At 46.3% G+C, this 15,577-nt stretch overlaps 1 protein-coding gene across 1 annotated transcript in view; it reads left to right on the plus strand.

The window, feature by feature from the left end:
- trps1 (trichorhinophalangeal syndrome I) overlaps positions 1-10,570 on the plus strand; it is a 106,138-nt gene extending 95,568 nt beyond the window's left edge. The window contains exons 10-11 of the mRNA XM_086178411.1: positions 2,316-2,438; positions 5,320-10,570. Coding sequence (XP_086034537.1) covers positions 2,316-2,438; positions 5,320-6,894 — 1,698 coding nt within the window. The 3' untranslated portion in view covers positions 6,895-10,570. The remainder of the gene's footprint in view (positions 1-2,315; positions 2,439-5,319) is intronic.
- Positions 10,571-15,577: the final 5,007 nt, after the last annotated feature.

Genomic DNA, 15,577 nt, shown 5'->3' on the forward strand with positions numbered 1-15,577 from the left:
TTAATTCAATTAGATTAATAATGATACATTTTTTAATACATCTTACTTGACACTCAAGGACGCCATACATACATATACACAAAATACAGATTTAAAATAAGCAATAAAAATAAAAACAATAAAAGTGGCAATGTGGTAAAAAAAATTATATATATATAAAAAAATGTAAAAAAATATATAAAAGAAAAAGTAAAAGTGACAGAGCAGTTGGAATAGGCTGCTTTAAACAAATGTAATTTGAGTTGTGATTTTAAGCGGGGGAACGAATCGATGTTTCTGAGTGAGAGTGAAGCTGTACATCTGCGAGAGGGCAGTGCAGAGTACAGAGGTCACTTCCGAGATCCGCGTTCGCCGATAAAGTACACGTGAAAAAAGAGCCACAAAAAGACGCCGGCGGTCCGTGCGGCCATTGAATACAATTTCACTGGTTGGACTTCAACATGCTGCACAACACCACCCCCCATAGTCTTCCAGTGGTACTGCCAAATGCAATAACAATATGAGAATAATAATAATGCATTTTGTTTGAAAGTACATTCCTTGACACTCAAGGATGACCATACAGACGTGTGTCTACAAATAATACACGTACTAACTGGCGAGTTACTCAGGAAGTGAACACAGTAGATGTCCAGAAGGCGCTGTCTGTATGCCGGTTCAACATTGCAGTTAACATACATAATGATCTTTCGGTAGAATATTCGCCCTGGGTTCCAAGCTCGGACGCAAAAATTGACTAAAAGTCAGGGAAGTCGGATCCAATTACATAAATATTATCTCCGGAAGAGGACGGCGGGGTCAATAACTGGATATTATTGTGCCCACATCCACGATCCCTCTCTCCTGCTGGTTAAATAAGGACTAAAATACACCCTCATGCAAATTAGAGTTTGAATGTGAGCATCAGTCCTGGTGCTGCAGCGTCAGGACGGTGACCCTCAATATATTTCATTATCGATCGGCGCCCCGGCGGCTCCGGGAGAAACGTTAAGTGGTTATTTTGCCGCGATGCTTCCCCGTATATTTAGATTGCAAGAAAATAAAGCCAGCCTCCCCGCGCCCGCCGGGGCTCCTTTTGCTTTTAGCTGTCAGCATGAAACAGATGCTCGGTGGAAGCGCTGGTAGTGGCCCCCATCTGTAGCTCTGAGAGTACAGACGGCCTGATTGAAGTGTTCTGCTCTTTTGTGAAACGCTGAAATGTTTTCAACTTCCCCGGCGCTGGGTGCTCAGAGCACTGAAGAAAAGAAAAAAAAAAGAAAAGAAATAGGCTAAACTTTTCAGTTCTGTCAGGAACATAAAAGACGAGAATCAAGTGCGGAAAGTGGAAGGTCCCACAGGACGCTGTCCGGGACGGGGGGAGACGGAGAAACACATCGGCGGCATCTTAAAAATGAGAAAAAGCAAGGAGATGACAGGAAACAAAGGTCTTTTCCTTTTTTTTTTTTTTTTTTTTCTTATCATGTTATGTGAGTCACACGTGTACGTCGCGAGATCCTCATATACACGAAACCCGAAATGTTTAGAGGAAGGAGAGTGCGGCGGGGAGAGACTAAACAAAAAAAAAAAAAAAGACAGGGAAATGTAAGAATATGAAGATAGGTGATAAAAAATTAAAGAGGGGGATTTGTCGGATGGACGGCTAACAGGAAGGGGGGGCGAGTCGTGGAGGAGAGAGATGAGGTAGGCTGTCCTCTCAGGGTCATAAAGGTGGTGAATGGGGCCAGAGACTTAATGGGATGGAGAAACGTTGTGATTGGCTCATTAATGTGATGGAGCACGTTGCCACGACAATTGGCCTTTTCACCCCCCTATTCCCTGGTGCAAACACTATTTTCCTATGCACCACCGCTCGGTGAACTGCAGAGGTGTGTGTGTGTGTGTGAGAATGTACACATATATAGTGCAAAAGTCAAACACGAGTAAAGCGGTCATTGCCGTGCTTGCCGATGCTAAATCGTATAATGCAACAAGGTGAAAGAGTAACTCTTCTGCGCTGGTTTCGCTTGAGTTCAACGCAAATTCGCCCTCTGCTTTCAGCTCTAAAACTTATTTAAGAAGATATTTGGATTATCTTTCCTCTTTGAGAGACAGATGACAGAAAAGAGGGATGATTTCAGCGGCAATGATAACAGAGCTCATTATCTGCACCACCAAGTTTGTTGTTCTTGAGTGTTGTCCAGATTAGCAAATTCAAATTTAAGCTAGCACCCCCCCCACCTCATTTTCTCTTTAATCACCTTAATTATTCTCTATTATTTCTCTAAATTATTTTTTCTCTGTCATCGTCTAACTTGTCCCTCTCTGTCCCCCCCCAGCGGCGCAGGGGCAGCGGGGTCTTCTGCGCGAACTGTCTGACCACCAAAACGTCACTGTGGAGGAAGAACGCTAACGGCGGCTACGTCTGCAACGCGTGCGGTTTATACCAAAAACTGCACTCGGTAAGTCACGCGCGGAATTACAGGCTTATATCTGGACCTCCGACTTCCGCTGCCGCCCTCTGCAAAGCTGCAGTCTTTGTTATGCAATAAATAGCGAGGGTCGGCTGAAGTAGCGCAGAGAAAGTTTTTTTTCCGGCCCTTTTATGACGAGGAGGAAGTAGACAAAGGGAAATGATCATTGATTCGGTGGCTTAAAAAAAATTCATTTGCGGCAAAAACAAATCACAGCTAGAAAAAGCAGAGATAGAAGATAAATAACTGTGTACCAAACACAATTAAACAACTCCCATTTTACAAAACATTTCAGAAATGGCGAAAATGGCTTGTGAACACATTTACACACACTAAAAGCCTGTCCTCTCTCATCGTCCATTTGACGCTCACCGTATATTTTGTAGATATTATTTTTTATTTGTTATATTTGTGTTGCCGTTGTGTCCAACAATGTATGTCTTTGTCCATTTTATTCCCATTTTTGACATCATGGCCGGGGGACTACAGATGAAAAATAGGCATATTCTGGCTTTTTTACTCATGTTTTATTCACGTGTTTTATGAAATTGCATTGTCCCCTTTTGAAAGAAACTAATTTAGTTAATAAATTAAAAAACAAACAAAAAAAAAAAAAAAAACGGAACAAACAACGAGAATTATATTATATTTTATAAGTCATATATATGTTATATGACTTATTATATTATATTTTATTTAGTTAATAAATCGAAAAAAAAACAAAAAAAAAAAAACGGAACAAACAACGAGTTATATTTTCATCACAATGAAAAGTTGCGAGCAGTTGAAGCAGTCTGCCGCAAATGGCGTCCCTGCCTGGATCGTCCGGTACGCTGGCGCCTCAATGCATCCACTGAGTAGTTTTGACCACTGATTACGCAACGCCTCTCTCTCTCCCGGGCAAATTAGCATATGATGCAAATTCAGTGTTCCGCAGTGCAATTAGATTCTTGAGCAAATTCCGCGGGTCTCCCTGCAAAAGTGTAATATCGAGGGCGGAAAAAAAAAAAAAAAAAAAAGAAAATACGAGAAAAACTGTTTTGATTCAGCGGTCGCTCGGAGCTACAGACCATCTCGGCTGTCCTCGACGAGCCGGTTCCACGATGGAAGGAATCAGCTTCACTGTCCGTGCCCGGGGAAAGTCTGTGGAAATCCCGGCTTTGAATTAGACCGCCTGAATCACAGATGAGATTTGGATGCGGCCTGGAATCGGGGTGCCGCTCTGGCGTACCTCGTCGGTTCGAGAGCCCTCCTGAGCGGGAACGTACACGCCAGATGCATGTTTACATTTTGGCTTTTTAAACCTCGGCTTGTAAAAATGTTAATGTGACCAAATGAGTAATAAATCCCTAAATTAATAAGCGCATCGGCGGGCCACGACCCGCTGCATTTATGGTACGTGGCGTCGGAAAAAAGAAAAGGGGAAAAAAAGCTTCTTAAAAGTCGCCAAAGTCCTGCGGCCGACACCTTTACGCCCCCGCAGACGCGCTCGGGTCGACCCGCTCGTCTCATCCGCTTCCGCGCTCACGTTCGAGCCGCCTGTGCTCTTGGCAATCGTCACGACAACCATATTTTATATCCCATAATAAAAGTTTTATATGCTCTACACACATTATTAGACAGGATAGCAGCTAGTAAAACACTTGTGAGTGAGAGCGGAGGGGAGAGTTATGAATAAAGAGGGAGGGAAAGGTGGACATTAACGGAGGGAGCGAGAGGAAGACAAATAAGGGGAGGAAGATGAATAAAAATAAGAAAAGATTAAGATAAGGAGGCAGGGGAGAAGTGATGGTCGCCGAGGGTGTGTATATAAAGATTGAGAGATGGAGGGATGAGGGCGAGATGCAGAGGATTGATTGATAGCTGTTGGGGCGTTTATGGTCTCCGGTATAAACCCGGCCCCGCCGTCCTGTCAGGCAACCGCGCCGCTCTTCCTCGGCGGGGAAACAGCCGAGCCGCGTTCAAGGAAATGCGGGAAATCGCGACATCGCGGCCCGAGATACCGTTTTTACAGACACCCCCCCCCGACCCGAAACACCTAAATATACACGCTTGCTTCGAAATGAAAGAATGTCTTTCGAAAAGGACGGATAATGACCTCCCTCTGGCCACACTTTGGGATGAAGAACCTGGCTGTACCTGTAAAAAAATCCCGTTAAGAGGTTTCAAAAGGAACAGCGAGTTGCGGAACTGAAGCTCCACGAAATCCTCTTCACAATATTAAAAAAATAGCGCCTGGATATCTTTGGACTGTCCGGTGCTAAAGGAGCACCAACGGCCGGGCATGCCGGAGATGCCGATCGACTTAACATCGGTCATGCCAGGAGAAGAAAAACGGTGGCAAACAAAGGGACGAGAACCTTTCTAATCGATGACACACACACACACACGCACACACACAGAGCTGCAGTCATGTGATAGTCGTGGGTGAGGTCTGACGCAGGCGCCAACTCCAGGAACACACTGGAACACTAGCTTTGTTTATATATTGATATTAAACACAGTGGGAAACCGAATCAGTAAATAACCCAATGTCTTATATTCGTTTCGCATTTTTATTCAAGCTTCTAAAACCTGTTTTTGTGAGAATACTATTTTGTGCTTGTTTTTTTTTTTTTTTTTTTTATCATGCATTTTCTTCGACGGGCCGATTAGTATGTAAACAGAGAAAGTCCCTTCTCATCAGATGTAGGCACTCCCCCTTGTGGTCGGGGCAGGAATCACAGCTTTCCGCACAGACTTTGTCCGAGAGCGTTTATTTCCGATTAAATTCAGACCCTGACGCGAAATCGGATCAGGAAGCCATGGAAGATCTGTTAAGTTTCAAAATTCAACGCCGTTGTCCGTCTCTCTCCCTGCCGTTTTCCAGACGCCCAGACCCCTGAACATCATAAAGCAGAACAACGGCGAGCAGATCATCCGGCGGCGTACCCGAAAGCGCCTCAACCCCGATTCGCTGTCGTCCGACAACCCGGCCACCAAGCAGCAGAGGATCGCCGGCGAGGACCGCATGAACGGCGACGAGTCGGAGCGGAGCTGCCCGTCCATCAAAAACCAGCAGCCGTCGCCTCGCTCGCGCTCCCCTCGCTCCACCCAGGCCTTCCTGGCCAATCAGACGCTGGAGATCCACAGACGGATGCCCCCTCTCCTGCTGCCGCCGCACCCGCCGTCGTCGCTCGTGGTGGAAGGGAACGGAGGCGTGGCGGAGGGCGGGATGGTCTCAAAGGTGGAAGCGGGCAAAGGGGGAGGCTCGGAAAGGGGGAGTCCCATCGAGAAATACATGCGACCGTCCAAGCCGTCCAGTTACTCCCCTCCCGGTTCGCCCATCGAGAAATACCAGTACCCCCTTTTCTCTCTGCCGCTCCCGCTCACCCTCTCCCCGGACCTGACCCCCGAGTCCGACTGGCTCAGGTTCTGGACAAAGTACAAGATGGCCGCCGCCTCCGGCATCGGTAACCTGAGCGGACCGGGAGGTCTCGGAAACAACGCTCACTATCTCGGCGCCATGGTGACCCCGGTGCAGCATCACCAGCAGAGCTACACGGTGCCGTACTGCGCCTCGCCCTACTCCCCGCTCCCGCCGCCGCCCGCGCCGCCCCACTACCCTCCCCCTCCTCTCCATCCTCCCACGACCTCCTCGTCCTCGCTAGAAAACGACGCGCCCCTGGACCTGGCGATAAGACAGAGAGACGCGGGCGCCGCCAATATGTCGACGAACGGTGCGGAGAGGAGGAAGCAGGAGTCTCCGCTCGCGGAGCGCTCGAGGGACGGTTGGAAAGCAGAGACGGAGGAGGAGGAGGAGCGAGCGGGCGAAGGAGGGAGTCAGAGGGAGGAGACGGGTAATGAAGAAAAGAGCCTTTTGACGAAAGGCCGGTCGACCGCGCCGTCGAACCGTTCGGTGACGAACGTCGCCACGCAGGACGACCTTAGCAACCGCTGCGTCCACTGTGGAATCTACTTCCTGGACGAGGTCATGTACGCCCTGCACATGAGTTGCCACGGCGACCAGGGACCTTACCAGTGCAGCTTTTGCCTCCACATGTGCGCGGACCGGTATGACTTCACCACGCACATACAGCGAGGCTTGCACAGATACACGGACAAAACGCCGCCGCCGCCGCGGCCTCACGTGCAACACGAGGTCGCGGCGGCGCCGGAGCGAGACCGCCCGGACGCCGAGGAACAAGACGGGGGAGGGAACGAGTCGGCGGGCGAGGGAGCGCATGAGGGTCGCGAGAGCCAAGCGGCGGAGGTTTCGGACGGCGAGGCCGCCGATCACGACGCCGCGGCGGAGAAGGAGTCGACCGAAGAAGCTCGCGACGCGACCATCCAGGAAGTCGGAAGCAAAGCGGCGTCAGAGGTCGGCGACGGCGACGCAGACGGCGCGGAGGTCGCGGCCGGCGCGGAGTCTAAAGACTTAGACGAAAACACGGAAAGTAACTAAGCAGATGCCTTTGACTCAAAGAAACCTTTAAGTGTGTTAGTAGAGGAATAAGCTGTACGCCTCCGTGTTCCTGGAGGCCGACTCACGTCACAACTGGCCCGTCCCGGCCACTAAAAGGAACACATCCTTATGCTGGAAGCACGCAGCTGTCAAAGCGGCGGGGGATCATCGTAGGAAGCCCGACCGAACCGCGTTTTTTTTTGGGGTGGGGGGGAATGGCCGGTGGGTGAAAACTAAAAAAAAAAAAAAAAAAAAATCCCGCGTTGAGTGACGGCCCCTCTAACAGCTATGGCACGTGTCGGCCGAGCACGCAGCTGAAAAACCAACTTTCACCGACGGACATTTCATGTGCTTTCCAAAATAAGAAGACTGGAAGCCAGATGGAGAGCCGGCGCCCGGCTCAGACCCCCCGTCCCCTCCACCCCAGGTCGGATTTTTCGGTCGAGTTTGAGGAGCTCGGCCTTTTGCACAGCCGCCACACAGCAGAGCAAAAAAATAATAATAATAATAATAATAATTAAAAGCAAAACACTTTAACCTCGCTGAGCTGTCATGGCCCGGCGGTAACCTGATCTCCAGACCGGTTCAAACCGGTCCCATGCATCCCTCAGACGAGATCTTCTCCTCTGGTTAGAACTGAATCAGAGCTTGTCTGTGACTGTTTTTCCTGCTGTGCAAAACCAAAAAAAAAAAAAAAAAAAACAAAAAAACAAACTTTCACTCCAACCGGTTGAAAACTAGTCAGGTTTAAAAAAAAAAAAAAAAAGGTTCGCCGCAGTTCGGGAGCGGCGTCTTTGTCTAACGTCTCTGACCTTTTGCGACTCGCCGAGCGGCCGGGAAACGGCTCGGCGAGGTCTCGGCGACCTTGAACTGTTGAAAACCGGCTCCGACCGGCGTTACTCCACCGCCACCCTCAAATCCCCGAACCCAAGTGTTCTATATGTCCGTTTCGGACGACATTATTTTCTACCTTCCTCCGTGCCATGATACTAGCTACGTGCCTGGCTGCCTGCCTAATAGAACAACCATCTATTAACCTGCTTAACATTTGTATTAATGGTAATAATGGTAATAATGATGTATTACAGAACATGCAATTTGCTACACTTCTATGTTATTTTGTAAAGGCAAATAATGCTTTTCTTTTTGCAGGAAATGGTACTTTAAAAAGTAGTGTTTTTTTTTTTTCCTTTGGGGAGAAAATGTGTTCTTTGTGTTGTCATGGATACTTGTTACGTGGACAGGAGCGGCGAAAACGGAAAATGGTACGGCATTCGTGTGTAACGACGTTTGGTCGGATAACATGATGAAGGCTCTCGCGTCTCCTTTATTTTTTTTGTATTTTGTTTTTTTTTTTTCTTTCCAGTCCTCAGGGGTCACACGCGTTGCACACCAACCCGCCCTTCTCACAGCATGTGACACATTTATTTTTTTTTTTAACATTTTACAATCTGATGGTTTTTACACCGAATGGTTCTTGTCACCTAATGTTCTCATATATATATATATATATTTATATATATATATATATCTTAAAAATGTTAATTTTAGTGGTTTTTTTTTTTCTGTTTGTCTTTTGGATTTCTAGAGAAAACTACAAATTTCAGGAGATAAAATCTTTTTTTTTTTTTTTTTGTTTGTTTGTTTAATGAAAACAAGGGTCAGTGACTTGGATTTAATCGTCTTACCGTCTGCGGCCGGAGCGCCTCGCCTACAGTGTTCAATTCAGCCTTGTTTTGTCGCGTCGCCGAGAGGGTTGTGGGTCGTACCTCTGCTGGATGTAGCGTGCTAGTTTTTACAGAATCAGAAAAAGGAATTTAAAAAAAAAAAAACAAATAAAGCCGTTGCCTTCTATTCTGCGGATGCCGGGCGAGGGTGCAGGCTCGAACGCCTCTGACGTCACAATCGCTTTTTTGAATGATCTCCAAAATGATGCATCCCGCTTTTCCGTCTCACGTTTGGGATCCCCCCCCCGTCGGCCTTCTCATGCACTCGTCGCACAGACGGGTCTCCTCTCGCTGTTGTTTACATGAATCATGAGTGTCGTGACGCGGAACGCCGTCTGACGGCCCCCTCCTCTTTTAACGGAGCTACACCGAGGCCATTGTTTGTTTTGGTTTTTGTTTTTAAATAAAAAAAAAGGGGGGGGTCACTTCTCCAACCTCGCTGCCTTAGTTGCTAGAAAACTAAAAAAAAAAAAAAAAAAAAAAAAAAGGAAAAAAAATCACAGCTGGACTTTGAAAGAAATAATAATAATATGAGAGGAAGGACAAAAAAAAAAGGAAAGAATAATAAAATATTTTTCTATGCTTATCCAAGAGACGTGAATGAGAATTATTCCGCCTAGTGCCTGGTGACCTGTACAGGTTGTCTTTATTTGTTTGTTTGTTTGTTTTATTTCATGTTGTTTTATTTTATTTCATCGGCTATGTTTGTCTGCCCGTGTCCAAAAAAAATCCGAAAAAGAAGAAGGTACAGAAGGTCGTGACCCTCGTTGGAAGGAGGATGAGCAAATAGGCCGAAACAATCTCAGCGAGTTTTAGGCTTCATAGACGCCGATGTTAAATCTGGATCGTCATTTCCTGACATTAACAAGGTCGGGCGTGGGCTCGGGAGGTAACAACATTATTTTATAACCCCCGTCTTCTTATTCCAATTAATTATTGATTAACTTCCGATCGGCCGCCAGGACGGTTCGGATCGGCACGAAGGCCTCACTGGAGCCTTGGCTGCAAGTCGGCTCGAATAAAGACGAAGCGGTTTTCTTCCTCCAACGTCGTCGCAGGTCAGCAAACGCGTCTTTTCACTTTTCCCACGCTGTTTAAAGATTTTACATTTCTCTCCACCCAACCAATTGTTGTGCCTGAAGGCCAGAAAATTTTACTATTTTGAAAGTGTCGCTACATTTTAGCGCTGCGCTCTTATTCCAAAACACCAGCCGCGTGTTCAGACGCTGATGACCCGGCGCTTTGCAGGTTTGTTTGTTTCCCCACTTCACGCCGTCCAATCAGGAAGGACCGACCGCAGGGTGACACACACACACACACACACACACACACACACAGGCAGGTACAGGTTTCCTCAGGAGCCCCCACACACACACACACACACACTGGCAGATCCTCGCGCCTTCCTCCATCTGGGCCTTCACAATATTTTATTTGATTAGATCTTTATTGTCTCTCCATCCAACGGAGCTGGAGAGCCGCAGCAGGTAGTTTGAGCTGAAATCTAGTTTCCGCTGGGCTTTTGTATCATAGCAACCAAAGCATCAGAAGAAAGCTAGAGCTTCCCAAACCGCTTATGCTTTGTCTCCTTTCAGGGGAAACCAGACCGATTATCTCAACCCCCCCGCCCCCCCGAGTCGACCCCGCGACCCCGTGATTGCGACGAAGCAGAAAAAGTCAAAAAGCTTATAGGAATCCTTTTTTTTTTTTTTTTTTTTTTAAATGTCATTTTGCAACGGGCTGCCTCCTTCACGGAAACTGTTTACATTTGCCAGTGTTCTGTAGCAGATGGTACAGAGGATGATGCCATTCAGGGAAAAGATGGTGGTCTGGCTGAACCGCGGGCTTGGTTGGGCACAACCGCTCGCTCTTCTAGACAATAACGCTTTTAATTTCTTTTAATCGATATTCACTCGAATGCCGTCCCTCGGCCGGCGGAACCGCCCCCCGCTAACACCCCTCCATCTTCTCGCGACCTTTCTCTTGGCGGAACACGTTTTTCCGAGGGCCTTCCGACGGCCATATTCAACCGGGCCGGTCCGCTTTTTCCTGGGTTTCGCACAGAACCGACGCTGACACCGGAACGTTAGCTTCAGAACCGGGAACGAGAACATTCACGGACGCGTCATTGATTACGGAAACTACCTGTCCAAATATATGTTTGGTTTTTTTTTTTGCCCCCCCCCCCCCCTATTTAAATATCTTTGTACCCCATCGTGCACTAAGGGTCCCTTTGAAACATGAACGGTTATTATTGTGGATCAGGGCGGGGGATGGGTGGGAGGGCGGGAGAGGGTCAATATATTCAAGCGTACTGTCCACGACCGTAAGGAGGAAATGTAGGAGACAAAGAAGCAGAATGATAAACGACGGGTTCTGCGGGACACGCGACATGACCTTGTTTGACCTTTTGAAATAAGTGTTAGTTTTTCGATACGACGGCATTTCACATCAGCGTTTACATTTTTGGGGCGGGGAGGGTTAACAAGTGTTTTCATTTTTTTTTTTTTGTTTTTTTAGGATGTGTTAAAAGAGAACGATGCTGTCGCTTTTCACTCCATTTATTGTGTTCTTATTGCCAAGGAAGGGACAACGCACTTGCGCACACTCTCTCAAACACACACACACACACACACACACACACACAGCCAAACAACGGTACGGATTAAGTGTACATTTTGACATGTACAATATAAACAATGGTGCGAAAAGGCCAGTTTATTATTGGTCAGAAAGTCTCGCATTTAAACACACACACACACACACACACATGCACCCATCACACACCAACTATGTACATTTAATCGATATTTTGTAATAGAATTTTGTCTATTCAGTTGAATGCTTTTATAGAAGATGGGATTTTTTTTTTAGGTTATTTTCCTCTCATGTTGTATTTTATTCTGCTATCCTCCCGTATGTTATTGTTAGGTTTTATTTCATGCAAATTAAAAAAAAAAAAAAAAAAAAAAGTATTTCAACAACATATTTTTGACGCCCAAGAAAAGTTTGTTACACAGCTAAACTTGAAAAATAATGTTGATGATGATAATAATAATTAATAAAAGTAATAACAAATATACTGAAAATGCGTACGTCTATGTGTTTAATGTGTGTGCTTTTTTTTTTTTTTTTTCTATATGTATGCATGGCTTCTGTAAATGTGTATCTGCCAGTTCCTCTCAAGATTCCAGAGTCACCCTTTGTTCTGACATGTCCCACGCTATCAATATCCCATAATAATCGATGTTCTGCTGTCTGACTTTTTCAAACAGATGCTCTTTTCACTTCACTTAAAGTTCATGACGTAAAAAATCACACCAGTGTCTCCAAATTTCATTCATTTATTTTGCATTTATCTTGCATTCCCACTTATCCTGGGGAATCGAACCAGGGACGTCTGTCTGTTGAGATGTGTGTGTGTGTGTGTGTGTGTGTGTGTGTGTGTGTGTGTGTGTGTGTTAAGACATGCTTATCTTAATGCATGTCTATGTATGATTGGCTGCTGACAGATGGATTGACTACATTAGCGGCAGCGACAGGAGCAGCGGAGTGTGAGCTTTTTAAGCGTACAGGTGTTGCAGCTTTATTTACTCAGTTATTTATCAGCTCATTTAGACGTCGGCCGTCACCTGCCGACTGGGAAACGCACAGATGGATGTTTTCAGGCCTCGGGCTGCGGCGGCGGCGGCGGCGGCGGCAGCCTTTCACTGATCGCCGCCCCGACCGAGAACATAATTGTATTTCCACGTGACCTCGGAGTCGCGGCTCCCCGCCGAGGTCCACCGCGGAGGGATTAGGTGAGTAATCCTTCCTTTTTTTTTCACCCTGTTTGCACTGCTTCTTGTCTAACGCGTCGTCTCCTTTACCGCAGCCTCCCTCCTCCCTGCGGGGACCCCTGGCGGTGACCTCACCCGAGCCCGGGACCCGCCGACCCGTGAACATCTCGGCTGCAAGACTTTGTTTCCGGGGGGGTTTGCGTCGGAGAGTCCAGGAGTTTATTCTTTGTCTTTCGGATTATGGAGATGAAGTGTGGGGTGGCGGCAGCAAGAAGGTTCCTGGTGCGATTCGAGTTTCTGCATGAGTTTCCTCCAACAGTCCAAAAAAATCTACAGGAGGTTCAATGGAGAAATTGCCCGAATCTGTGAATGAAAGAGTGAATGGCTGTATTTCTACATGTCGTGAGAATCTTCTTCTTCGTCGTCTTTTGGCTTTTCCCTTCATAGGTCGCCACAGCGAATCAACCTACTCCATCTAACCCTATTCTCTGTATCCTCCTTTCTCACACCAACTACCTTCATATCCTCTCTCACGACGTCCATAAATCTTCTCTTTGGTCTTCCTCGAGACCTCCAATTCCAGCATCCGTCTACCAATATATTCACTATCCAACCATCTCAGTTTGGCTTCTCTGACCTTCTCTCCAAAACATCTAACATGTCTTGTGCCTCTGATGGACTCATTCCTGATCCTATCCATCCTGGTCGCTCCCAAAGAGAACCTCAACATCTTCATCTCTGCAACCACCAGTTCTGCCTGCTGTCTTTTGGTCATTGTAACAGTTTCTAGTCCATCCAGCATCACTGGTCTCACCACTGTCTTGTACACCTTTCCTTTTATTCTGGCCGATAAACTTCTATCTCTTGGTAACCCTGACACTCTCCTCCACCCAGTCCAACCTGCTTGGACCCGTCCCTTCACCGTTGCTCTGTGTGAAAAACATGGTGAATTTTTTGAATGACAGTTAATGGTTGGATGTCTCTATGTGATGTTGGAATGAGAGTGAACAGTTGGATGTCTCTATATTGCATTTCAATGAAGACGGGAATGTTTTTTTTTCCTCCATACCCGACCCTGTGATCGATCCGTGTCCAACGCCCTCCTCTCGCCCGCTGCCGGCCGGGATCGGCTTCAGCAGCCCCCTCCTGCAGGATAAGCAGTGCAGATGACGAAGGAATGAATGAGTGGTTATCCTTCGAGTCTGGAAATAACCTTCTTGGAACATTCCTTCAGTGAGTAGAAGTTTGGAGTTGCCGTCTCAGAAAATTAGAATATTGTGATAAAGTTCTAATATTCTCACCCAATTACTGCAAATCGTGATAATTTATCTTTATATATATCATAACTGTGCAATATTTCATTTCATAACAGCTGCATGTGCAATATTTTTTCATACTTTTGCGCACTCCTTATCTTTCACCTGGTACTTAAGACCTTAAGACACTTTATAGCCTTGACTTTTACTTAGACACTTTATATTTTTATTTGTATTTCTTATTCCCCCCCACCCCCCGCCCCCTTTTTTTTCACTGTTTGTACAATTTTCTACTATTATTTATTATTTTTATGTTTTACTTGAAACTCTGGCACTACAATTTCCTTCGGGATAAACAAAGTTGTTCTTATCCTTATTCTTATTGCTGATTATGGCTTACATCTGAAGAAAACTCAAAAATCCTATCTCAAAATATTAGAATGTCATGAAAAAGTAATTCCTGTTTTTTTACATGCATTCCAGAAGATAAAGAACTTTATCACAATATTCAAATTTTCTGAGACAGTCCCGTAATCGCTTTTATTTATAAATATGTAAACTGACCTCTGCTTACAAGCATGTAATTTATATGATAAATCTCCAGAGTCTTTAAAATCGCTCACCTCTCCTCAGACGGGCTCCATCCGTCGCTCGGAGGACGCCGTCCCAATCTCAACCGTAACTCACCCAAACTAATTAACTTGATTTAGAGAGTCGCGCCCGGCCCCGGTGAAGGCGCCGCTCCACCCTCATCCCAGCCGCCGCCTTTTAAATCCCACGGAGCAGCTTTATATCCGTGTGATTCCTTTATTGGCCGTTTGTTGCCTCGTGATTTTTTTTTTTTTTTTTTTTCCTGTGAAACGGTCCAGATTAGACGGTTATCTAATAACCCCGTCTGGATTCATTTGTGCTGCTTTCAGATCGGATAATAATAAAATAAGTCTTTCATTCCCGCTGCGGGAAAAAGGTATTTAATAAACCCTCAGATGCGTGTTCGCGGGAAGAAGCCACCCGTCACCAGCCGCCGTCAGTCAGAATGTTAAGTTTTCTGACCCGACCTGCCCGGCGTGTGGACGCGGATAGAACTGCATCCCTAATATGCAGACGGAGGAATGTGGGTGGGAGTGGAGGAGACGGCGTGTTGAAACCTTTTTTTTTTTTTTCCAAGATTTATAATCACCTCCTTCATGAGCAGCGAAGGACAGGGGCGGAATATCAGATGCTGGATGCAACTTTCAGACCCTCAACATGACATATGACTTATTAACTGGCGCTGCGGCGGGGGGTTCATGGAACCGCAAACCGAAAGTACATTTTTTTAATCATTCATTCATCATCTATTCCGCTACTGTCGTCACCCGCTTGATCACGGAGCCGTACGTAGAGACACACACACTCCAGACACGCAACCCGTTCGCTCGTCATTTCCGGAGGGTTTTTAACACGCCTTTATAACTAATTAACTAGCATCGATTTATTTCCAGTTAATGCTAGCATAACTAGCATTAACTGGAAATAAATCAATTATTCGTGCATCGACAGGCTGCCGGTTGGTCGTTCACCCTCTCATTCCCAGCGTTCAAATACGTCGATCGCGATCTACCGGTCGAGCGCAAAGGTAGTGTGTATAGATCGTGCGGTATTAAATAAAATAGCAGCCTATCGTCCGTCCTCGCTATGAAATTTGTCACTTAATAGACGTACAGGGCAGCCAGTCTGACATCTGACTTTTCTACGACGCTAAGTGCTGCAAAACTAGCGCAGGGGTGCTCATTTTTTTCAGCATGCGAGCTACTTCTATAATGACGAGGTCAAAATGATCCACCCGCAACAAAAATGCAAAACAGTCTTTATACGTACAATGTATGTTGATGTACCTGGCATAAGCGCACGAGCCAATATTGCACCACACTAAATTAAT

This window comes from Fistularia commersonii, chromosome 30 (genome assembly GCF_037954325.1).
Source record: "Fistularia commersonii isolate RoL2024-O1a breed Wild chromosome 30, RoL_Fcom_v1.0, whole genome shotgun sequence".
NCBI lineage: Eukaryota > Metazoa > Chordata > Actinopteri > Syngnathiformes > Fistulariidae > Fistularia > Fistularia commersonii.